General features: G+C 40.7%; 1 protein-coding gene across 1 annotated transcript in view; it reads right to left on the bottom strand.

Moving 5' to 3' along the window:
• DNAH8 (dynein axonemal heavy chain 8) overlaps positions 1–26,331 on the bottom strand; it is a 327,851-nt gene that overhangs the window by 87,119 nt on the left and 214,401 nt on the right. Inside the window, exons 69-79 of the mRNA XM_043591305.1 lie at positions 26,006–26,173; positions 25,278–25,493; positions 21,196–21,333; positions 19,605–19,732; positions 18,631–18,802; positions 16,515–16,670; positions 11,998–12,153; positions 9,981–10,163; positions 6,049–6,154; positions 4,039–4,291; positions 3,728–3,918 (exon numbers count right to left, since the gene is read on the bottom strand). Of these exons, the coding sequence (XP_043447240.1) occupies positions 3,728–3,918; positions 4,039–4,291; positions 6,049–6,154; positions 9,981–10,163; positions 11,998–12,153; positions 16,515–16,670; positions 18,631–18,802; positions 19,605–19,732; positions 21,196–21,333; positions 25,278–25,493; positions 26,006–26,173 (1,867 nt within the window). The remainder of the gene's footprint in view (positions 1–3,727; positions 3,919–4,038; positions 4,292–6,048; positions 6,155–9,980; positions 10,164–11,997; positions 12,154–16,514; positions 16,671–18,630; positions 18,803–19,604; positions 19,733–21,195; positions 21,334–25,277; positions 25,494–26,005; positions 26,174–26,331) is intronic.

The raw sequence follows: 26,331 nt of genomic DNA, 5'->3' as shown, positions 1-26,331 counted from the left end.
CTGAGGTCCCTGCAGTGCATCCTCTGAGCTATGACAAATCCCGCCTGACCTATGGGGACATTGGGCTGTTATCCACAGAGACTGGTCCTTTGTGTCCAGTTACAAAGCTCACCTGCCCTGCAGCTTCTTGGCCTGAACCCCACGCCTTTGCTGCATACCAGCCCTCTCAAGAGTCCATGCCCATCCATGCCCACGCTCCTGCTTGCCAAACATCAGGCGCATCCATCTAGCCACTTCCCTCCACCAATGCTGCCATGCACCTGCGAAGTGGGATGTGGCTCTGGGCAGAATGCAGGGGCGTCTCCTGTCTGGATGTTTCTCGAGCACCCTTCTGTACCCACCCGAGGTTCTGCCTCAGGAGCCTGGGAAGAGGTAAGGATCTTGGCACCTGACTTCCTTCTACCTCTGATTCCTTCATCCTTCCCACAACCCATTATGGCCCAACATGCCAGGTTTCCGTCTTCTGTCTAAATCCTATCTGTCTCCTTCTCAGGGGCCATGTTGACAGATGGGATTGGGGAAGGAAAGCCAGCTCACCAACAAGGAAAGATCCAAAGTACACCTCCCTTCTCACTTGTATTCCACAGTTAGAAGGCCTTCCTACATTTGGGGCCCATTTTGCTCCTGCTGCTGCCTGGATTCCTACATGCTTCAATGTCCCTCCTCCCCATGGCCCAGTGTCCCAGACATTGAGGATGTGGCCCCAAATCCAAGTGAGAGAGCTTCAAGGTGACTGAAATGAGTCAGAAGAAGCTTCTAGGTTTGGTGAATTTAGGTTCACTTTATTTAAACGTCCCAGAGACCTCAAACCTGTATGCCTGGACCCTCTGTACCGCCTGCCCCACCTCTCCTGGGTGGTACTTATCACTTCCCCTCGGGGCCCCTCAGCCTCTTGCACATGGAGGTAGTGGGTCTTTGAGCTCACATAGCTGGTCAGTGGCAAAGCCTGGCTCATTTCTCTGCTTCTTGGTCCAGCCCCCACCTTACTGTACCACGCTGCCTTATACCTACACTTTAAGACATCAGCTTCTCCAGGCGCATTAGACCTGAGAAAAATACGAACCCAGTGACATATTTCAGCTTCCTTTGAACTACAGGAAATAAAAATTCAAGGAAGAAATTTCAGAGAGTCTGCGAAATTGTTTGCAAGGTTTCTACAACCATCATCTAACCTGACTCTGAGGAAGAAATTAACTAAAGTAGGGAAGGAACATGATGGAGTAATAAGAAGTAATCATTTACCGCCTGTTTGTTACCAATAGGATGTTGAGGATAGAAGCGTGTCGCATCCTACCACCTCGTAGTATGAATTTAGAAATAGTCGACGTGTTTTGTTTTGTTTTGTTTTGTTTTGTTTTGTTTTTCCTACATGATCACTTTCGTTCCCATGGCTTTGGCTGTTATTCCTATGCCTATCTTAACAACTGTCTGACTTCTTCTAAACTGTCTGGCCTATCCTTTCTAACTGTCTGCTGGATATTGCAAATTCAACACGTGTGTGTAGTCACCAGAGCTGTGCGAAAACACTCAGCTTCCCCTTCCTCCACGCACACAGGGGAAGGGCACATCCCTGCTCTCTTTGAAGTTAGTTGCGGCTGTGTGTCTTGCTTTGGCTAATGAAAGATGAGCCTTTAAGTGACATGTGTCACTTGTGGAGTAACTTTTAAATGCCAGCACACAATTTGTCTTATCCCGCTCCTCTGCCATAGTAATTATAGAAGCAATTCCTGGGTGACCATGACAGGCATGTTGGAAAGAAAACAAATGAGAATATATCTTTGTTGTGTCAAGCCACGGAAAGTTTGGGTTTGGGATTGTTTTTATGTCCACAAAACCTGGCCTATTCTGAAAGAAACTAGGTCCCCAAATCACATTCATTACTCTTCCACTCTGACACCTCTCAAACTAACCCCTCTTTCAATCAACCAGAGCAAATCTTTACATAGACCAGAAATCTTAGACTCATTTCTGACCCCTCTCTTGGCTCTTACATCTGGCCCATTGCCATTTTACTTCCACGATCTCTCATGTGTGCTTCTGCCTTTATATTCCCATTGTCTTGGGGTGCCTGGGTGGCTCAGTCGGTTAAGCATCCTACTTCCGCTCAGGTCATGATCTCGCAGTTCGTGAGTTCTAGCCCCGCGTCGGGCTCTGTGCTGACAGCTCAGAGCCTGGAGGCTGTTTCTGATTCTGTGTCTCCCTCTCTCTCTATCCCTCCCCCACTCACACTCTGTCTCTGAACAAACAAACAAACATTATATTCCCATTGTCTTTACCCTGGGCTGACCATGTACTACCTGTGGCTGGGAAGAGTATAATAAACTCCCTTGAACCTCTTTTCTCTAACCCCATACATGCCTACTAGAGTCATCTTCTTAAAAGATGATAAGAGGTTCCTGAGGGACCACATCACCACCTTACACAACTCCTTGTTTCTCACCAGGTCAAGAAAATCCTTCCTCTAGCAATCAAGGCTCACCATTTACACGCCCCACTCATTCATTCCTTTTCTTGTGCTGTTCTGTTTCAGCGTGGAATGGATCTTTCACTTCTACCTATCCTTCAGAGTCCTTTTTAAATGCCACTTTCTTCTTTTTGTGGGGAGAAGGGCAGACAGAAAATGATTTATTAAACTTTATACAAAGAGAAAAAAACCATAAGAAATAGAATGGTACATTTTTTCCCATGTATCAACTAATCTGAAAAATTCATGGCTTAACCTGCAACAGTATATTTTCCAAAGAGTTCTTACTGACCTCACCAACCATATGTCTCTCCTTTCTTTTAGACCTAACACTTTGTTTTTAGCTCTCTCTTTTTTTCAGAGTTTATTTTTATTTATTTTGAGAGAGAGAGAGAGAGAGAGAGAGAGAGAGAGAGAGAGAGCAAGCAGTGGAGGAGCAGAGAGAGAGGGAGACAGAATCCCAAGCAGGCTCTGCTCTATCAGCACACAGCCTGAGGTGGGGCCCAAACTCACGAACCATGAGATCATGACCTGAGCTGAAGTCAAGAGTCAGATGCTTAACCGATTGAGCCACTCAGGTGTCCCTTAGCTTTCTTCTAACATTTAGGTTATTCTGCCTTCTTTGGCAAAAAAAAAAAAAATTAATTATCTATATTCCCCTTATGAGACTGTTATTTCTTTTGAAGCAATGTCTGGTTTATCCTTCTATCCCAACACTAGCATGGTGGATTTGCATAGGATATGCTCAATAAACACTTGTTTAACTGAATTGAATGAAAATAGCATTCTTTTATCTTCTTAATGATACTTTTAACATGGAGATAGGCGACGAATAGGATTAACTTCCAATATGAAGTGCAAGTGTGCCTTTTTCACCATCTTAGAAATCACTATATCCCTTGCTCAAGTAATTGGTCTCTTGCAATAGAAAGTTCAACACCTGCCTTACTTTTTCTTCCCTTTGGCATTCGGGTTTCCTAATCACGAGCAGCAAGGATCAAACTTAAGGTAATTATATAACAAACAACAACAACAACAACAACAAAAATCACAGAGTTCACACACACCTGAAATAAATCATCTTGAGTAACCAGAGCAAAATGAATGGAAATCAGAAAAGACAAAAGAGGTGTCAATAAAGAACTTCACTTTCACGGGAACGTAATATCCCCACTGTGCTATAAAAATGGGTCTACAGCACATCAAAGAGCGTAGCAGAAGCAGTCTCCTCTACATACCGCATCCATATTCCAAGCCCTTCACCTTTAATGAGAGCCTGAAACTCTCTGTGCTTCACTGTTCCTCTCTGAAGATCGATCTTCAAGGTCATCAGGAGTACAAAGAGGAATTTGTGGTTTTCGTACAGGCCTCTGACAGAGTATGTAAAAACCTCGTACGTCAGATACTCAATGATATTCGTAATCCTCTTTTGAGGTAGTGGAGACTTCTCAGATCTGCAATGCATTTGAAAAGTCAAAGAAGTAAAAAGCCACTCCGAAGACAGTAGGAACACAAACAGAAATTTTAAGTGACCCTGCATGGGGGAAGGGAGGGAATTTTAAGTTACTCCCCACCTGGCCATGGACTGGTCAAATAACTTCAAGAACTGGGCCAGCGAGGTCTGGTACATGATGTTGACCATGCTCATCTCTGTGATGAGAAAGTAGAGGATGCTCCCACGGGTGGCTGCAGGCCGGAACTCCTCCTGAGCCGTGTTAATTTTGATCTCCGTTTCTGCGGCCACGTGCAGCTTTTCACTTACTTCAGATGCTGTCTGCTTGGTGGTTCGGAGGACACCGATGAGAGATTCGTCGTCTACCAAGGAACCTAAAAGCCAAACAGGGAAGGTAGAAGGCAAGATGGGGGAAGCCACAAAGGAGACGCGTCACTTCCGAAATCGCCCTGTCCATTTCCAAGTCTCCGTCTTCAAAGCCCGCAAGGGAGAAGGGCAGATGTTAACACAACAAAAGGCTTCCAGCCCAACTGTCCTCTGATGCCTAAATCCGTCTAAACATTCCTGGGGACGGGTTGTCCCCCATGCTGCCTGAACACCTGCAAAAGGTGATTCACAAGGCAGCCCCCATGACTGGCCTGCGAGTGTCTGAAGACCAAAATCAGGCTCCATGTACCCCCAGCGGTTTCAGCCGTGCCTTATGTGACACAGCTTTCCCCTCCATTATCCCCTCCATGGTCCCCCTCAAAGTGTCATGAGCTCGTCCACCCAGTTTGAGTTATGGCGGGAGCCCATCCCATGTTCCACGCCAGCTTGCAGTGGAATGGTACCCTCTTTAGTCCAGCTTTAGTAGATCAGTCCTTGCCGCTGAGAACTCTGGTCCCTCCATGTCTCCGACAAGAGGAAACTGGGGGATAGTGGAAGTGTCCCGCCAGGAACAAAAATCCTCATTTTATTTTTAGTTTCACCTTTCATGATCATTTTTAATAGAAACACCCATGTCTCTGTGACAATAAATCCAACTTTAAGATACGGAAAGATACTTGGGACATGCTGAGCTAAAAGGTCACGATATCTGCAAATAGCGTGCTCTGGCCTGACCCTAGACCTCTGGATGGCAGGTGAATGCTTCAGGAAGGTGTGAGTTTACTCCGATGGGCATTCTGGGTCTACCATGAAAGTCCAAATTGCAATCAACCTCACAGGGATGACACCTTGATCCAGCACACACTCGGCTGGAGCTGGGCAAGAGCCCGCCACTCTCCCTGCTGATATTAGAATGCCCAGGGGTAGCCACGTGGCTGGGAGAATCACTGGACCAGAGGACAGATAAGTTCACGAACACAAGCAGTGCAATCAAGGCAGATAGAAGGTCTTTTCCATGAGGTCCCTGTAAAGGTAGTGCTGGAGACTGCTGCAGGAATGATACATCACGTACTTCTGGAAGTTAAGATTTTTGTTTATCTCCAAGGATTAAAGTGCTGCTGGGAAGCACTCATTATGAGGCTGTAATCAATAGCAGGATTTAGGCTACTGTAACTTACCTACTGCAGAACAATATGGTGTTTGCTGACTTTATTGTCTTGGGATAGGATATTTTTATTTATTGAGAGAGACTACATCCCCAAATCAGACTGCCCCGGGGAGAACCCATCCCTGACTTCTAAGTAGATGGTCAAGGCAACTTGAGAGTGAGCTTGGGCCTTGGGTGCCCAAGTGCCTCTGACACAGATTACACACCTCATAACCCGCTGTGGTAACTGCATTTCAATGCCAAATGAAAGAGTCGATCTTAAAAAAAAAAATCAGATTGAGCACATTAGTTTCCTTTGGGCAAGCAAATTAGCCTATTATGAGTTACCTAGCTCTATTGGGAGCCCTTATGTTTCTCAGGAGAGAGCAATTATATCAAGAAAACTGTGTTATTCTCAAAAAAGACTCTGTTTGCTAATTCAAAAATCAGATTCTCTGAGGTCCCTCTTCAAATGTCTAGATGGAAATTGCCTCACTTGTGTTTGCCTTGGTAACTCAACTGTTTCCTAACATCTACAATCACGAGGGTCCTGAAAAGAGGCCACCAGAAATCCTTGTTCAGAACCCACTGTTTGGTGACTTGTTAATAAATCAGTACCTTTTGTGGCGCTTAATTTGTAGAGAAGGTTGTCTTCCAGTTCCTTCATCTTCCGCTTGTTGAAAGTCACATCCTCCAAAAGTTTAACCCTCTCAGACTCTAATTCCTGTTATCAAGAGACACGAAACAATAGCAGAACTGTGATCACCAGCCATGGTGGCAGATCCCATTTACTAGTGCTTCTGGTCAATTTTTAAAAGTTTAAACCAAAGTGCCTCTGGAATGACAGAAGAAATTACCATCACTAGTCAAATCTATCCATCTATACTTTTGTATCTCTGGACACTTAAAAAACATTATGCCCACTAGGGGCGCTTGGGCGGCTCAGTCAATTAAGCGTGCGACTTCAGCTCAGGTCATGATCTCAGGGTTTGTGGGTTCAAGCCCTGCATCGGGCTCTGTGCTCACAGCTCAGAGCCTGGAGCCTGCTTCAGATTCTGTCTCCTTCTCTCTCTGCCCCTGTCCCATTCACACTCTGTCTCTATCTCTCAAATATAAATAAAATTTTTTTAATTAAAAAAAAAATGATGACCACTAGCATTAAGCTTCCATAGCATGCATGAGATGCCCTTGCTAAAATAATTTTGTCTGATTATCCCCTCTCTCTTCCTGGATCTAAGTTTATTTAAATTAGAGTGTCCCATTTTCTTGGCCCTGTTCCCACACAGTCTCTGTGTGAAATGCTAACTTTATTGGCAAGCAGAAGTGGTAGAAGCAGAGACATAATATTAAGAAACCAAGAGGCCACCCAAGCTGAATGTGAGCTCTTGGTTTGGGATCTGCCTATGGGAACACCAGGCAGTTTGTTTGGTTTGACACAGCCAGTTGCCAATACAAATCCATTTTCCATTGTTTGACATCTCTTTCTACTAGACGGGCCAAACTGGGTGTTTGGAAGGCATATTTTTTTCTACAAAAATAATGTATTTTTCAAGTTATATTTGGAAAAAACTTCAAATTTTCAGAAAAGTTACAACACTGATATAATAAACTCTCACATATGCTTTGCCTAGATTCACCAGATAACATTTTGCTTCATCATACTCTCCCATTCTCCCTCTCTCTCTATATATATATATATAATATACATATATTATATATGTATAATATACATATATATAATACTTACCACCATTATTATTATTGGTGAAACATTAGCTGATGTCATGATCCTTTACCCCTAAGAAAACTTTAGCAAGAACCTAAGAACCAGGATATCCTGTTGCACAAGCATAGTGCAATTTTCAAACTCAGGAAATTTAACATGGATTTAGTACTCTTGGCTCAACGTAAAGTGAATTGAAATTGCCTCCGTAGCATTTTTTATAGCACTTTTCTTTCCTGACTTTAAATAGAATCATGCACTGTACTTAGAATTATGTTAAAAGAAAGTGCTTTTAAGGTACATATTTGAGAAAATTTCTTGAAAAAACACTTCAGAAATTCTACCACTTTCAGAAAGTCTTCTTAAACCAATTTGTCCATCAGAAGCCACCACACCAGGTTTGTCTTTACACGGGCCATGGCTTGCGGCACAATCTGTGTGTAGATTAGGTGCCTCTAATGAGATCCTGTGCGTCTAGAGGGCAGGAGCTGATCTGCTTCACCTTGTATTCCTTAGAGCCCTTGCCCTGAGGTTTTGCAGAGAAAGGACCTGGCATGATAAATATGTGTGAAATTGAAGTGTGCTAAATTTCGTTCAACAACTTTGTTTTATATCTGGGGAAACTGAGGACTCAGAAATATTAACTCCAAATAACATCCCATTATCATTCTCACAGTTAGTTACTGGCAAAGACAGGTCTGATACCCTTGTCCTCCAACTCCAACACAGGTTGTATTATTGTCATTTTACTATTGATGGGGTGGCAATGAAGGTCATGGCTGCATTTGCATGGGAATGCCTAATGCATTGTTTCCATTAAAATGGTCACCTCTGGGTGGCAGTATAGGAATCTGTGGACAAAATGAAATCACGTTGGAAAAGCAAGCATCACGGGACAGTGGACACTTGTGGGTTTTACAGCATGACCTGTAAAGCTTATCTAGGAGGCCTGGCAGGGTGGAAAGTCCATGTGCTTTTATGGGTTAAGACCCTATTCTCTGTGGTCTCTGTCCCTCCATAAAATGAGGGTGTAAGAGCAATATAGCTAAGAGGGTTAAACATCACGGTCAGGATGTCTTCCTGCAGAGTAAGTGTGTGTGTGTGTGTGTGTGTGTGTGTGTGTGTATGTGTGTGTGTGCGTGTGTGTGTGTGTGTGTGTGTGTTTCCAGCAAGATTGAAGTAAGCACCTTAATGTATCCCTTGAAGGGGAAGCTGAAGCCTAGAAGATCAGGTGTGGGGCCCTCTGGGGACAGAGTGTAGCCTACTTTAAACAGAGAGTGGCCTGCCTTACAGAAATTCGTGCAGCCTGCATGGGACACCGGACCAGTGAGGAATCATCTCAGAACAGATAAACAGCACCAGTTAAACCATGAAGGAAGGCACCATGTGGCCCTAAGAGGTGAGGAGGCAATGAGGCCCATGCTCTCTCTGCCTGGCTGTGGAAGTGCCATGACTCCCTTTCTGGACTGCAGAAACCCCAGGCTCTTTGTTGGAAGACCCAACAGCTACCGAGAATGGAAGGTGGGACTGTACCCCCTTCCCTCCACCAGACTGGGAGGGCCGGCCCCAAGGTAACCATCTCTGTTAATCAGGTAGGGTTTCACTTCTCCTTTTACTGAGTCTCTCTATTTCTTTTTTTTTTTTTTTAATTTTTTAATGTTTATTTATTTTTGAGCACGCGGGCACACGCGCTCATGAGAGACAGAGAGAGAGAGAGAGAGACAGAGACAGAGTATGAGCAGGGAGGAGCAGAGAGAGAGGGAGACACAGAATCCAAAGCAGGCTCCAGGCTCTGAGCTGTCAGCACAGAGCCCGACGCGGGGCTCGAACTCACGGACCGTGAGATCATGACCTGAGCCGAAGTCGGACGCCACCCAGGCGCCCCTGAGTCTCTGTTTCTCTGGTGTGAGTATCATTTCTCTTTCCCTCTTCCAATGTCTTTCCTGTGTCCGTGGCACCTGTTCCTATTTCTTGTCTTTCCCTTTTCCTTGCCAAGTCTGCTGCTGCCAATCTTTTTCTCACCCTCCCATTTTAAGCCTCTCCGGTCTTATTATTGCTAAACTTGCCCTTTCCTTGAACCCTCAATACTCAAGTTAATTCTATGTAAGCAAATATAATCTTTCTCAGATTTTATGCAAATATATTTTCTATATGCAAATACGTATAATTACATTTTATGCAAGCATATTTTATGCATAACATTAAATGTTTCCTGAGATTTATCTTAAAAATTAGTTTAATCTTGTATCGGTCTCTTAAAGTCTTCAAGTTTTAAGTTGTTTTTTGTTTTATTGGTACCCTCAATCACACTTAATTTCTCTGCTTTCATGCAAATTTTATTCAATTAAAATGAAAGTTAGGTTCTCTGTATCATTAGAGTACCAGACTGTAGTAGTTGAAACTTCTACAGTGGCAATATACTCATTCAGAGCAATTTCTTTTTCTCCAGGATCACTATTTTATTGAATTTTTCCGGTACACCAAAGATCACCCATCCAGGGGACTATAGACATGAAGCCAACATACCCCAAGGTTGAAAGACAGAAACAGAAAGAGCAGTGTGAGTGTGTGTGTGTGTGTGTGTGTGCACGTGCGCACGTGTGTATGTGTGTACGCGCACACACGCATGTTTGGGGTTGGAAGACAGGTGAATTCAGTACATGATTTCTTGGAAAGACTTGAGACAGCTAAACAAATATTTATGTTAACGAAGGTAAATACAGTTTGCTTAATTTTTTCTTTCTCATATACTTAACAATTTCAGAATACATTTTAAGCTTTTATTATAATTTATGAGAAGTAGTCCTCTACCTTGAGAAATTATTACCTGTTTCTCAGTTAAAATCACTCTCCTTAGTAACTGATTTTCAAGGCCTTTCATGGTGACAGTAAAATCAATGACTGATGTTTTAGCATTGATCTCAGGGGTGAAGGCAGGGTTTGGTAACTTTGTAGTAATATAAAGTTTAAATGTATCCATGATATCGCATTCCTTATCACCGACTTTCACCTATATCAATTCAAATACACAATCAAAAAACAGCTTAAAGGACAGGGAAAGGAATTTGGGTTTAAATTAGGAAAGAATTTATCAGAGGTCAGCGCTGGGAAATTTGGATGAATTGCAAAGGAAAAAGTTGTAAAACTTTAATCGCTGATCTTAAATAATTAAATAATGTAGATTTGTGGTCCTGCCGGAAGAGGCTGTTAGCCGTGACACCAAGCAAAGTAAAAGAAACATTTATCCCAAACAAATGTTGCCTAAGGGAAAACTCAGACACATCCCAGATTTGCCCGTTTTCTCCCACTTGAGGAAATTGTTTCCTACTGAGGAAATCTGTGGTGTTTAGAGGAAGTGTTATCCCTCTTTGCATTTCACAGTCCTCAAAGAAGCATACTTGACAACCGAAAAGATTAAAGAAATTTTCAAAGGAAAAAAATGCCAACATTTTATCCAGAGAGATAACATTTATCGTAGACACTACAGTTTGCAGTATATTTAAAAACACCTGGTTTCGCTATCTAAGAGTGAGGTGGAAATGATACCATTTGTAAAGGACTTAAATTTTTAATTAATCTTGATTCTACCTGTGGTTGGAAATCACATCAATAAGGCACTCCCATGGTTTCAAGCCCCATGCCTTCACACCACAGATAAGGATCTGTTCTTTTGAAAGACCTTCAGGAAGACCTTCAGGAATAAAAATCCTACACCCTCCTTTGGCATGTTAAATAAGGCATATAAAAGAATTCACATTATGAAAAATATTTTCCTAAATAAAATTTTGTTTAATGAGAAAATCTGCATTCTTTACTTATACACTGATATTCATGAAATTAAGTTGTCCAAAGTGAAAAATCTCAATCAGAAATGTTGTCATTCATCAAGAAATAAAACCAAAGAGGGCGCCTGGGTGGCTCAGTCGGTTAAGCGGCCGACTTCAGCTCAGGTCATGATCTCTCGGTCCCTGAGTTAAAGCCCCACGTCGGGCTCTGTGCTGACAGCTCAGAGCCTGGAGCCTGTTTCATATCCTGTGTCTCTCTCTCCCTGACCCTCCACCCGCACCGTTCATGCTCTGTCTCTCCCTGTCTCAAAAATAAATAAAACGCTAAAAAAAATTAAATGTTTAATTAAAAAAGAAATAAAACCAAAGAAGCCTAAAGGTAGAGAATGCCACAATTAAAAAAGAAACACTTCTGAAAATGATTCATGTCACCAACGATGGGAAACAGCAATCCATAGCTTCTAGCAAAGTCTGTGAGTTTAAATTGAAAGTTAATAAAGAGAGAAATGAACAAAGAAATGTTCATAGACTGTATTAAAATGCCATTTTCTCCAGTGAGAACACGGAGGTTTTATTGTATAGATGAGAATATGGCTTATAAATCCAATTTTCTCAGAGCTGCTAACATACAAACATATATATATATATATATATATATATGTATACACACACACACATATATATACACACATATACATACACATATATACACACACATATATATGCACTATATATATATATATATACATATATATATATAGTGTGTGTGTAACACTAATATATTATTATAACCAGACAATGTCTGTCCTTAATATGTTATTTAGTGCCAGCTAAATGGCTACTCTAACCAAGATATTGCCCTTCCCTGTGTTTTTTCATATATTGTTAAAAAATAAGGGAAACACTAAATATGATTTTGGAAATAATTTTTTCCAGTGTATCCAATACTACCACCTCAAGGAAAGTGCCTTCGCTGCTATACTCAAAAAGATAAGTAGATGTCACCATTGTTCTTTTCTTCTTCTTCTTCTTTTTTTTTTTTCTTTCCCTGAAGCTCACCTTGAATGTGGTGCCTGATTTAATGAAATTCTTTTCTAATACATTATCCAAGGCTGGATCCAGCTCCTCACGAATATCCTCAATGAGAAGGGGTCGGCCCAAGGAAAGGCTGTCTTCCAAGTGTGTGCGGAAATATTTATGGTTCAGAGATGTTACCTAGAAATAGAGTTCATTACTACATAAATGTTACAAAGAATGTGCTTATTCCTAATGGAAACAAAGAGATTTGCTGGACAAGTGACTAAGAATTTTAAGGGCTATATAGGAAGCCTTACTTAGGAAAAATAAAAGTAAGAACATTTAATTTTCAAAACTTGGTAGGCCATGACTTTCTGGAAGCCCTGGATGTGCAACTGAATCTCTCTGATCAAAACAGGAGTCAGGTGGCATTCCTTAAAGGGAACGTCACAGCTCTGCTCCTACAGATGGAAGAGAAGTAATCAAGGGTTAAACCTGTCATGCTTACATAGTTAGTTACAATGTAACTAAGAGAAAGCAAAGTAACTTGCACATTTGTGCTATTCATTTATCTCCTCAGGACCACTCACAAGATGATCAAGTAACTAAAAAAATAAGCATAAGAGCGTCAGAAATTATATACTGAGTCAAACCAAGGGTCCATCCATGTATTCTGTCTCTGACAGTGGCTCAATGGAAGAATATGATAGATACTTTCCATAAGATCAACTTAAAAGACTGTATGTTCACTTTTTACATTACATTTGTAAAAAATTAGAATTCTGAATGCCTGGTGGGGCCCCATTTCTAATTCAGTGTTTGTTGATTAGTTAAAATAGACACACTGGGCTGGTTGATCTTCGCATTAGCTAAGCGGCTTTGAACTCTTAACTTCTTTGATCCCTCCCCCTGCCTAAAAGTGAGGATTCCACAAGGTTCAGTCCTTAAATCTCCCTCTCCTTATTCTCTACCCACTGGATTCAGCTATTGCCTCTACGCCACTGTGAGTGCTGATCCTAAGATACAAGGAAGATCCGCTGGGACAGCAGGTCATGAAGAGAGTGGAATTAAAAAAATATTATCTCTCGGGGTGCCTGGGTGGCTCAGTCGGTTAAGTGTCCAACTTCGGCTCAGGTCACGATCTCATGGTTCGTGGGTTCGAGCCCCACGTCGGGTTCTGTGCTGACAGCTCGGAGCCTGGAGCCAGCTTCAGATTCTGTGTCTCCCTCTCTCTCTGCCCCTCCCCTGCTCATGCTCTCTCTCTCTCTCTCTCTCTCTCTCTCTCAAAAATCAATAAACATTAAAAAAATTGTTTTAAATATTATCTCTCACTTGCTATGAAAAAGAGATGTGGAATTGAAAAATTAAATAAGCCTACCCTTGTCCTGTTTTGGATAAGAAGGAAATGACTAAAAGAAAAAAAATCCTGCACATGAAGGAATTTGTTTCCCTGGATGGATAGCTTTATTTACACAAATGATGAGCTGTGAAAGACCTCATTATGAGCTGACAAGGTAAATGAATCTAAACAAAGAGCTTTAACCAGCCTTTTAAACAAGATGAAACAAGGTCCCAATGAGACGAAATATAATTGTCCTGCTCTATTTCCTAAGGAGTAGACTCTGTTTTTGTGATTTCCTTCCTAAGTGTGATGGTTCATATCATGTGTCAATCTGAATGAGGTAGGGGCTGTCCAGGTACCTGAAAAACATTATTTCAGGCTGTGTCTGTGAGAGTGTTTCCAGAAGAGATTGGTCTTGGAATAGGCAGACCGAGTAAAGAAAATCATCCTCACCTACTTGGGTGGGCATCATCCACTCCATTGAGGGCCTGAATAGAGCCCAAAGATGGAGGAAGAGCAAATTTGCTCTCTGCTTGAGCTAAGACATTCATCTTCTCCTGCCTTTGGACATCAGCGACCAGCTCTTGGGCCTTCGGACTTGGATTGGGACTCCTATTACTTACTCCCCTGGATCCCAGACCTTCAGAGTTTGGACTAGAACTACATGACCAGCTTTCTTGGACCTCTAGGTTGTAGACAACAGACTGTGGAACGTCTTGGCCTCCCTAATCCCATGAGCCAATATCTCATAATAAATCTTTTTCTATATATCTGCATTTACATATAGATATCCTATGTATTTGGTTTCTCTGGAGAACCCTAATACACCAAGAAATTGGGGCACACGGGTGGCTCAGTCAGTTAAGCGTCCAACTTTGGCTCAGGTCATGATCTCGCATTTTGTGAGTTTAAGCCCCACATCGGGCTCTGTGCTGACAGTTGGAGCCTGGACCCTTCTTCAGATTCTATATCTCCCTCTCTCTCTGCCCCTCCCCTGTTCGCACTCTGTCTCTCTCTCCCTCAAAATAAATAAACATTAAATTAAAAAAAAAAAGAAATAATAATTTTCAAATTATCAATTTATTTAAGATAACTTTTAGCCAACTTCAATGCCTTTTATAAATTTGAAATAATGGCTTGGAGTCATAATTTCATATTTAATTAACTTTATTTTCTTGTGTAGTAACCCTAAGTGGTAGCTACCAACAGAGCCTGGATCACCTGCAAAGATACTCTGGTATTGGGTCTTTACAAGGTGGTCAGTGAATTCTTTATAGGGAAACTTGATGAATACCTTCTCTTTCTGGAAGTCAGAGCTGAAGGTTCTGGGGATGGTGTTGAAGGTGATCTTGGCAAAGCTGCCAAGGTAGAATGTAGTCCTAGGCATACAATACATGTTTTGTTTTTCATTTATAAAGTGTTTCATTTTTCATTCTGTTTTCCTTCCCAAATAAAAGAAATACTATTTTTGTTTTATTCTGTCTTCATTTATGTGTGCTCGCGCATGTGTTTATCCACATATTTTAAAAATAATGTCTCCTGAGTAAGGAGAATATAGTTCAATCTTACATTCCAGCAGTCAATGTCTTTAAAAATACATTAAGTATCTGTGGCATATTTCTATTACTTCCTCGAGAAGATTCCTGGGACTGGGTAACAGCAGAAAGGACATTATCGAAGGCTATCAAGGAGCTTAATGCCAAAATGGACAGACAAAGCTATGATCAGGAACATTAAGAACAGGATGAGTAGGGAGATGGACAGTCAGAAGAGGCAAGAGGGATGGAACAGGGGACACGTTCTAGCTGCATGGATCCAGGAAATAAAGTTCAGGGGTAGGAATGCTCCTGTTTACTCCACCCATGCATTCCTTCTGTGAAGACAGCTCCTCTGAAGCTACATTCCCACTGGCTTCATTTCCCTTAACACTCCTCTTCCGTTTATACTCTCTGACCCTGTCTGGGATTTCTCTGGGGTTTGTAAGTAAACAGACTGATGCATTGTGTTCTGGAGTATCTGTAAGATGGGAGTATCTTAGAGGTGTTCTGAGCACCAGGCAGCACCCAGGTGTCAATGAAGCCCTCGTCTCAGAAGGAAATCTTTCAATATTTTACCATTAAATGATGTTTGTTGTAGGCTTTTGGTAGATGCTCTTTATGTGATTAAGGGAAGATTCCTCTTATTCTTAGTTTCTTGGAAGTTTTATCACAAATGGGTGTTGAATTTTACCATGTGCTTTTTCTGCATTTATCAAGATGATCACATGATTTTTCTGTTTTTTTCCTTGTAATGATGTTATACTTTGATTAATCCACTTAAGTTCAATAAATATCAGAATCCCCACCCTATTGAAAGAGCAGTACAGAAAATACAAAGATGGCATAAAACCATAAACCTTGCCGGCAAGAAGTTTAGGATACGGTAAAGATAAAAGACAAATGGGCAACGAACAGGAATTAAAGACAGACTCTAAGTTCATGTTGGAAATCCAGACAAGACATTGTGAGCATTTAGGAGAGGCTATATTAAACTGGGGACACAGGGAAGTCTTGATGAAGGCCGTGTTGGAGGTGTGGGCTTTGAAGAACATTCAAGATATTTATCTGGGATATAAGTGAAGTGGGAAACAGGGTGAAGAAAGACACCCTGGTTAGTAGAATAGTTTAAGCAAAAATATGGAGACAGGAGACTCAGAACCCTGGGAACACTGTCTGGGAAACAGTGAATAGTCTACATTGGTAGTTAAACCAAAATATTGACAGTAAACCTGAGATGCTGGAATCCTGCCCTTGTTTACCTCTACCTTATAATTAACACCTTATTAGACCTCAAGTCCAAAACTGGACTCTAGGATGGTGTGGAGAACCAAGTGCCTGAGCTAGGTTGGTGCAAATCGCCTTACACCGAGGAGCCAGGAGTTCTATTTTTACTGCTTCCCTGTAAGCCCAAGCCCAAAGCCCCGAATAACAGCCATATCCAACACAGACGAAGGCAACAGAACCAGGAAAGGGACAGAGAGAAGAGAACATCATGAGAGAAACCAAAAGGAAAAATAATCCAAGCTCTTGCCCTAAACCACTGTTATAAAACTCAAGGGTGTAAATTAACAAGCAATTGTCACAGAGATGACAACTTTATGACTGGCAGATTCAGCTGAAATTTCAGGAGAAATTTCATGATCTTAAGATTGCTTTCCCATATACCAAGCAGCACATACCTGCAAGTCATTTTCTCTTTCCTTTGATTTAATCCAAGTTTTGCCTTGAGTTTGTGGGTCAATGAGGAGTGGGTATCTGGTGGCCTTTGTCACAATGATGCCATTCTGAATGGAGAGGTCATCTCCTGGTAATCCCTGCAGCCCCCACTCCCCAATCTAAATAACAAGAAATGGATATGGCCAGTCAGAGGAGAACAAGAATGCTTTCATTATTAATTAAGAGTGCCACAATATTAAAATAATTTAATATTAGAATATATATTTTTTTCCATTGGGACTATGCAATGGGTACCTAGAAAAAAACTCAAACTTGTAAATATGAACCAAATAACATTCACCTAAAAAAATAAATTTACAACCTAACAAATCCTTCTCTAATAACCCAAGACCAGGGTTTAGTCCTTTATGTTATATATCTTCAAACTTATGAGGAAATATTACAAAATCTATGAATTTTTGAAGCATTGTAGTTCAACATGCAGAGGACATAGGGGCTCAAAATACAGTAAGACTAGGTGGATGGTGGAGTTGGTGGAGATGATGAAATATTGACCTGCCAGGAAAGATAAGCACCAGGGGTTAAACCTCAGAAAACTCTCCTTCCTGCCCTTTGGCTTTGTTTACATGGGGGGCAGGATTTGTATAGCTGGAGGCAGAGAATTTATGACAGATAAGGTATTATATTCGCAGGTGCTCATCAATGATTTAAATATATATATTTCCGGGGCACTTGGGTGGCTCATTTGATTAAGCATGGGACTCTTGATTTCAGCTCAGGTCATGATCTCACCATTCATGAGATTGAGCCCTGTGTCAGGCTCTGAGCTGACAGTGCGGAGCCTGCTTGGGATTCTCTCTCCTTCTCTGCCCTTCCCCACTTGCTCTCTCTCAAATAAATAAATGCATAAACATTTAAAATATATATATACATGTATATATATATATTTCCTGGGGTGCTTGGCTGGCTCGGTCAGAAGAGTGTGTAACTCTTGATCTCGGGGTCATGAGTTTGAGCCCCACGATGGGGGCAGACATTACTTTTAAATTAATTAGTTAATTAATTAACAAACAAACTTAAAAAAAATATATTTCCTTTCCGAATTACAAGGGAATTGCCAGCCTGCCTCCATGCCGTCAGTAAGATCACCTGGGATCCAAAGAAGCAACCAGCTTCCACCTTCATTAAATTATCCTAACAGCCCCCAAAGGTCATAATTAATATCCTGGCCTGCTTTGCCTCATCAGTGTCCATTGCACCTTTAGTACATTATCTAGTCCCTGTAACAACCAGTTGAACATTGTTTGAATTGGAAAAGATTAATTTTTTTAACTTTTAAATGCAGATAACATGAAACTAATAGCATGACTTCCCTCAGGAAACAGCCACTGGGGAACATATTTACAGATCAGAAAGCAGCTCATGAATACAAATTGGCTGGAAAGCACTTAATGCCATAGGAGCTCTGCAAGATAGATTTAAAATTGACAGTGGCATCGAATTCCCAGCAAGGAAGGCTAGTGCAGCGGGACGTGCCATCACTCAGTGATACCACAAAGGGCTGTTGTGCTATGCTGTTGGACACTACGAAAAGATGGTTAATCATCAGAAGAAGGTTAATACCAGTACTTACGGCCTAGCTAATGCCTATAAGCACCTAAAATGTTTGAAAGAGAGTGTGACTTAAGAGGAGTGGTGTAAATAATGGAAAGTTATAAGAAGAACTCAGTATTACCAAGCCTATAATTCATGAAGGATCTTTTTTTTTTTTTGGAAGATTTTATTTTTTATGCAATCTACCCCCAATGTGGGGTTCGAACTCAAGACCCAGAGCTCAAGAGGTGCACGTTCCACTGACTGAGACAGCCAGGCGCCCCCACGAATGATCTTTTAGTTCACAGGAGTGCAATTGAAAATATTTTAAAAGCAAGATTTCTTAAACAGAAAGGAACTTTTATACCAAAAAAAAGGTGGTTGTTTTTTTCAGTAACTCTTAAGCATTTTCAAAACAATCTTTTCAATTAAATGAAAAAAAAAAGGAAAAAACTTAGGTGTACCTTGATTTCTTACTACATAAGACTGAAATTCAAATAGTATTATAAGGAAAGTGACACTTACGGTTGGCGGGTCCACCAACATTGAAATAAGATTCAGGTTTTCGGTGAAAGGAATCTTCCGAGCTCTCAGCTCTATCTCCCACTGATCTTTAAGCAAATAGTTCCTAAATATCTGATTGAAAGGACCAAGGTAGGAAAGGAATCCAGTGCACAGAAGAATGTCACCTACAAGTCTGTTAGGAAACGAGACAAAGTGAGTCACCTGACACATGCGAGCTCTCCCATTAAGGTCACGTACTAGTCCATGTTACTAGACAAAATCCTTCTCTGCTTCCTGCTTAACACTTCGAAACCAGACATGGAGAGACCATGCAAGAGGGAGTCCCCAAACCCAAATGCGGGTAGGAGGGGCCACATTTGGTGTAGACCAAGGAACAAGAGAGAAACCGCTTCCTTGAAGCCTGCAGGTCCAGAGCCCTGATGCCGAGGAAAAAAAAGCATCCTTTTCCCATGCCTTGGTCCTGTTCAGATTCAGTCTTAATAAAATTATTTTCTTCTCCCTGTCTTGTTCCCTCTCTGTTCTTCCCACTTCTTGCCATTCTCTACTCCTCTCTCATTCCCCTCTCTTCCACTTTTCTGAGGACACCAGCAGACACGAGCACAAGTCTGCCTTGTATTTAGAGCAAACCACTGATCCACACGTTCAAAGTCACTGAGATTAAGAGTATAGAACTGGACAACATATGTAGATGGTTCTGGAAAAGCCAAACCGTATCAGAAGAACTCTTGTACTAAAACCCCACACTGCTGAACCAAAATTGAGATTAAACGTGTTTCACAAACGTTTCATCCCTCTTTGTTTTACTGAGAGTGCGTGACTTAAGCTGTGAGATTCAGAAATGGTTGGTAGGGAGATGAGGGAGTGAAGCATTTCACTGGGGAGATATATTTCATTTTCTCTAATGTCACAAAGAGGTGGTGTTTGGAGTGATGATTAAGAAGGAAAGCAATTATAGCAAAGGCCAAAGTTTATACCTGTTAATCTGGGCTTTGAACTCTTTGCTTTGCTGGGTCCATCGGACCTTTTCTCCACTCAGCCCATCGATGAGAGTGGAAGCTGCCTGCATCTTTTTCCGGCACATATCTGCATCATTTAGCAAATCCTGGATTCATAAAGGGAGAGTGTCTCAAAGAACTTCCTTAAGTGCTTAATCAAACATTCACTGTATTCACACATAAACACATATGAGGGAATTTCCTAATTTGCAAAATAAATATAATCTGAAAAAGCAATGTGAGTGAAGCTTTACATGTTAAATTCTGGTAATTACTTCATCATATAGTTATTTTATCTTGCGAAATTTCAAGGAAAGCGATTTTGTAAGAGAGACTCCGAATCACATAAATTAATACGGTATTTCTATTCGGTGATTTCAAAACACAATCAGATCAATACAATACACCATTTTAAGTCTTGGATTTGATAATTCTGAGTTCTTGGAAGTTTACAAAGTGTTTTTACTTTTCCTCAGAAAAACTCTACACAACAGTGATGTGCTGCAGCCAGCTTTTATCAACTCAGAAGAGCCAATTATGACATTTCCAGAAAACTTGGATGGTGTTGAACACATCGTATGATTTCATTTATATGTGGCATTTGAGAAACAGATGAACATAGGGGAAGGGAAGGAAAAAATAAGATAAAAACAGAGAGAGAGACAAACCGAAAAAGACTCTTAAATACAGAGAACAAAACTGAGGGCTGCTGGAGGGGAGGTGGTGGAGGGGGAATGGGTTAAATGGATGATGCACATTAAGGAAGGCACTTGTTGAGATGAGCACTGGGTGTCATATGTAACAGATGAATCACTGGGTTCTACTGAAACCAAAACCACACTGTATGTTAACTAACTTGAAATTAAATTTAAAAAAAGAAAAAATATATATAAGCTTACAATTAAGCTATATTAAAAGCAAAGGTAACAAGTAATAAAAACCCATCACCTCCTTACTATTTGCTACATTTTTGCCTTATCTATGTGCTTCAGGTCAAGTCAGCACTGCACCTGCATGGTGGTATGTAGTAGGGCTCAGTATGTAACAGTGCTAAACATGTAACAGTACAGTATATGAGAGTGCGCTGCTGTGCACCTGTTTCCAAACATGTGTTCACTGTCAGCGCATCAGTAGCTTAAAACTGGCAGTGGTGGGAGTATCTATGCCACAGAAATCAGCAAACAGTGCAGATCAGGGCTTTCTTTTTCCTGGGGCCCCTGTCCCACGAGGTCATGTTAGGGTCCCCATCTGACAGATAAAGCTCCATCAGTTGCCTCCAGCTGCGTAGTGAATAAGTTTCTGCACCGAATCTCAAACCCAATTTTCTAACGTCCAAATCAGTCCCCTTAGGGTATGACATCGCAGCTTACTCTTACCGAAAATGATGATTAAAAACACAAAAAAAGCTTTAAAGTGTCAAAAATCGAAAACAGGTAGCCATAGCCAGTGAAGGGCAATCAGGTAAATACTTTTTTTTTGGTCGTAAACATATGCCTCATTTCCAAATACAACACATACTTGTGTAAAATTTTGATACGTTGTTTCCATAATTTTGTATACTTAATCTCACCATTTTCTCATTCATCGCTGCATCAAATTTTGCTTGTACTTTATCCAGCTCGGCTTGTTTCTCATCCAGCAGTTCCTGTGCCTTCCCCAGCTCAGCATTGGCGACTGCTAGGCGGCCCTCCTGCTTGGCCAGGTTAGCCTTATAAGGAAGAAGAGGTAATTGTATGGACTTGTATTAGGTCTGCCCAATATTTGTGTTTTTGTTTTGTTTCTTTACAATTTTTTTAATTTAATTTATTTTTGAGAGAGAAAGAAAAGTGCACATGAGCGGGGGAGGGACAGAGACAGAGAGGAACACAGGAACTGAAAGGAGGCTCTGTGCTGACAGCAGAGAGCCTGATGCGGGGCTCGAACTCATGATCCGAGATCATGACCTGAGCCAAAGTCGACACCTAACCAACTGAGGCACCCAGGTGCCTCTGTTTATGGTTTTAATTGGTAAATAATAACATGAATTACACAATTTTTGCCCAAGATGGTATGTTGAGGTCATCTGTTTCTGTGTGTTCAGCTGGAGTGTTGGAGATATTTCACTAAAGTTCTATTTTTTCTTTTAATTATTCATGTTTGATACAGAAAACATGAAAAATGCAGCAATGTATAGAAAGGAGAATAGAAATTACCCATGATTTTACCCAGAGATAGTCTGTGAGTATTGTGTTAAAAAGGTGATAACTGGCATTTTCTAGTTTTTTTCTTTGTCACTTAATATGGTGTAATCATTTCTCCTTAAACATGTCCTTAAACACTTTTTCATAGACATTAGCAATATGGCTGCATAATATCACACTATTTTGATGTATCATAATTTATTTAACCTTTGCCCTATTTTTGACATCCCCTCCCACCATTTTAAATTATTATAAATAATGCTATTGGGCATGTGAGCATTTTGGGTTGTTCCTTTCGTAAAGACATTTTGAAATGAAATTACTGTAATGGTAGAGTTCCATCTTTTTCTACATCCTACAGCACCGAGTGAGAATTATATGTTTCTTAGAACTTTAAAAGAATCAATAAAATAATATAGCCCTAAAGCCTTGTGAGGTAGAAGCTTTTTGATAACATTCTCATTTTCTTTCCCAATGTTTAATTTATCTAAATTTAGCCCCTTTTCACAGAAAATATTAAATTACTATTAATATTATTAAATTGAAAGTTTCTCATGTATTTACATATAAGTGTTTAAAATTATTTAAATCTATGCATCTGTGAATATATGTATTTTCTTCTGGATTATATTTTCCAACAACATGTATCTTATATTTTGTTTCTGCAAAGCACCAATTATTTAATTCTGCTACTGTTCTCTATTTTTTAATGTTTATTTATTTTTGAAGGAGAGAGAGAGACAGAGTGTGAGCTGGGGAGGGGCAAAGAGAGAGGGAGACACAGAATCCAAAGCAGGCTCCAGGCTCTGAGGTGTCAGCACAGATCCCAACACGGGACTCAAACTCATGAGCCATGAGATCATGACCTGAGCTGAAGTCGGACGCTTAACCAACTGAGCCACCCAGGCGCCCCTACTTTTCTCTAACTTTTAATGGTTTTTTTTGGGGGGGGGGTTCTATTCCACTTTCCTTAAGTTTTGTGTGTATGTATATTTATAAGCAATTATGTTCTGGAGTGTTTAGTTTCTTTAATTAATTTAAGAGCTAAGAAAGTGCCATTGGGCCATATAACAAAAGCTTTGGTAACTAGCTTTTTGTCATCATTTTCTAAAAAGAAGTGGCTGGATTTTTTTTTTTTTTTAATGAAAACTGTGTAATCTTATTGTTTATAATCAGAGAATGAGGCCTTGACAATTTCTGCTTTTGGGAACTGAATCAAAGTCTTCTTTTAGCACTGAGTATGATCAACTTTTGTAAATGTTTCTTGGTCACTAGAAATAACTTCATATTCTTTGTTCATATTCAAGAAAGTTCAATGTAGCTATTCAACCTTAAAAATGATAAAGTGTAAAATCTCTATATAATTACTAGTTTATGGCTGCAAAAGACTGGCTACGTAATTTGCAGGGCCCAATACAAAATTAAAATGTGGGGCCTCTTGTTAAATAATTATTAAGAACTTCAAGAGGGTGACAGTGACCATTAAGCCAAGCACGGACCTTCTAAACACAGAGTCCTGTGTGCATAGATCACACACTCATAAAACCAGCCTTCTGCACAATCTCAAATTGCAATACTACCTGTGTTAATATCCACTTAAAATATGAATGCATTTTGCTTTTTGTTATTTGATAACATCTTATTTATTACAAAAAGCGTAATTATAATTAAGTCTCACTGTAGATCACAATTTTTAGTAAAAATTAACTCTGTTCTTTTAAGTGCATTTTTTCTTAAATTCTACATCCCTTGGTATCTTTTTGTTGGAGTAGATGGTTACATTTTCTCATCATTTCCCTTTATTAAAACTTTATTTTTAAAAAAATGTTTGTTTATTTTTGAGGAAGAGAAAGTGCAAGCAGGGGAGGAGCAGAGAGAGAAGGGGATAGAGGATCCAAAGTCGGCTCCAAGCTGACATCAGTGAGCCTGATGCAGGGATTTAACTCACAAACCATGAGATCATGACCTGAGCCACCTAGTTATTTTCAACTTCTTTTCTATTTTTCTCAAAGTTACCTATGCGCACAGTTTTATTTTTTTTTTATTTTTTTTTCAACGTTTATTTATTTTTGGGACAGAGAGAGACAGAGCATGAACGGGGGAGGGGCAGAGAGAGAGGGAGACACAGAATCGGAAACAGGCTCCAGGCTCTGAGCCATCAGCCCAGAGCCTGACGCGGGGCTCGAACTCACGGACCGCGAGATCGTGACCTGGCTGAAGTCGGACGCTTAACCGACTGCGCCACCCAGGCGCCCCTGCGCACAGTTTTAAAAGACAGCCATCTTCAGGGCCACCTGGGTGGCTCAGTCAGTTAAGTGTCCAACTCTTGATTTCAGTTCAGGTCATGATCTCACAGTTTCATGAGTTTGAGCCCTGCATGTGGCTCTGAGCTGGCAGTGCGGAGCCTGCTTGGGATTCTCTCTCTCTCTCTCTCTCTCTCTCTCTCTTTCTCCTTCTCTATCTGCCCCTCCCCTGATCTCGCTGTCTCCATCTCTCGCAAAATAAATCAATAAACTAAAAAAAAAAAAAAAAGGCAGCTATTTTTATAAGGCTTACTATGAAAACCCACAACACCCTGCCCACCTGCTCATCATTTTCCATTCCACAGAGCAACCACTTTCCCCTCTTTTAGCTTTATGGTGGGGGTGGGGCGGGAGGTTAATATGTATCTGGGTGGTGTATTTTATGAATCCTTCGCACTCTTGAGAATGTCATTCTGTTCCCTCTGACCTGAAGAACAGGTTGCCCTTGTATACATGGAGTGCGTGCATGTGTGTGTGTGTGTGTGTGTGTGTGTGTGTGTGTATTTACCACTCAGTACTTAAACTGCATCCTTAAGAATGTCTTTTTGTTCCCTTATACATGAAGGGTAGCTTGACCAGTTATTGAATTCTTGGACCACAGCAATTTCCTCAATACTCTGCATATATCTCCCCATTACATTCTAATATTTAGGGTTGTGGGAAGTCTGCAACATCCTGATTTCTCTTCTTTTGTGAGCGATCTTTCAAAATTTTGTTTGTTCGTTTGTTTCTTAGAAACAAGGGTTGCCCCCACCCTCCCCCTCTTTTTAAATTTCAAATATTTCTGGGTGTTGACCTTAATTTCTATAAACTTTGTTTGGAATCTAGTAATCAAATTCTATCTCCAAACCTAATCTCTTTAAACTTTAAAGAAATGGCAAGTTTTCTTTTATGACAGCTTAATTATTACTTGCACTGAATTCATTTCCTGCTTTAAGTTAGCAAGCTGGCTTTGATTACTTGTCTGCGATGCCCAGAAACACGTAACAGATGTAAAGAAAATGAGAAACCACAAGAAGACATGAAGAAAAGAGGAAACATTTAGCAAAATGGCGACATAGATCTTTATTAGTCAAAATGCTGCTTTGCTTTGTCTTCTCATAGCAGTAATACTGATGACTGATTTTTACTGAACACTGATTTTCTAGGAGGCAGAGGGAAACTCTTACCTTCAGAGGCAACACCTCTCTGTTGACACCATAAAATGTGGCCATAGCAAGGGTCCAGGACAGCAGGCCAGCCACATTCCCACAGACTTTTTTGGCATTTTCCAAAGAATAATCATCCATGTTAAAATATGGCTGCAGCAACTCAACAGTCTCTTCATTTATAGTATCCTTGGGAAACTGCTGAAGGCTCCACAGGAACCCTGTTGCACTCATTAACTGAAAAATAGTAGCACAACCTGTATGTTCTGGGAGAAAATCAATGCTTTCTTCCTGAGTTAGTATATATTTCGAAATTGAAGTTTCTTCCAAAGAAGTAACAACCGGCACCCTCTTAAACATACAAATCAAGATTGACAGCAGTCGACCTAAATCCGTAAACTGCAAATTGTCTTCCCATTACCACGGTAAAAGAGTAAGGAAGAAAAGATATGTGAGCTTCCCGTCCAGTGGGTGCATCTGAATGTCACCAACCACGGAAGCTCCCTTTCAGAGACTCAGTTGGGTTGACATCAAGACCATGCCAGTGCTAGCCTCGGGTTCTGGACACTTTTTACGAAAAGAAGGCATTTGGCTTTAAAATCTTTCCCCACTTATACTTTAGGGGGTGCAGTTTAAGATAAACTCTTCATTACACAATTACTGCCTGCCAGCTTGTCTGGTCTATATTGAATGTCCTGGACTGGGGACACCTGATGAATCTCATTGGTCTTGCAAAGATTTTTACTTACTTTTAATGACTCTCCCCAGGATGGTTTGCAGCAAGGTTTTTCTGGATCCATAGTGACAGGGTCAATTTTCTTTTGAAATAGTAGCAGAACACAGTCCATGATTCTCATAATGAGATGCGGGGGCTTTGCAAGTTTCCTGACTGTGGCAATATCATTTGGTTTGATAGTCTGTATTTGGGATTAGGAAATCAACGTATTTTTTGTTGAACAGTATTAATAATCACACAGGAATCTAATGCTTTTAAATAACAAAAGTAGACAACTTTAAAATGTATGTTCTCCCCATCCCCTGACCTCATCCCTTTAAGGGTTTATATCCCCAAATT

Source organism: Prionailurus bengalensis, chromosome B2, assembly GCF_016509475.1.
Source record: "Prionailurus bengalensis isolate Pbe53 chromosome B2, Fcat_Pben_1.1_paternal_pri, whole genome shotgun sequence".
Taxonomy (NCBI): domain Eukaryota; kingdom Metazoa; phylum Chordata; class Mammalia; order Carnivora; family Felidae; genus Prionailurus; species Prionailurus bengalensis.
The sequence above is the reverse complement of the archived record's forward strand: the minus strand, read 5'-3'. Positions and strand labels throughout refer to the sequence as shown.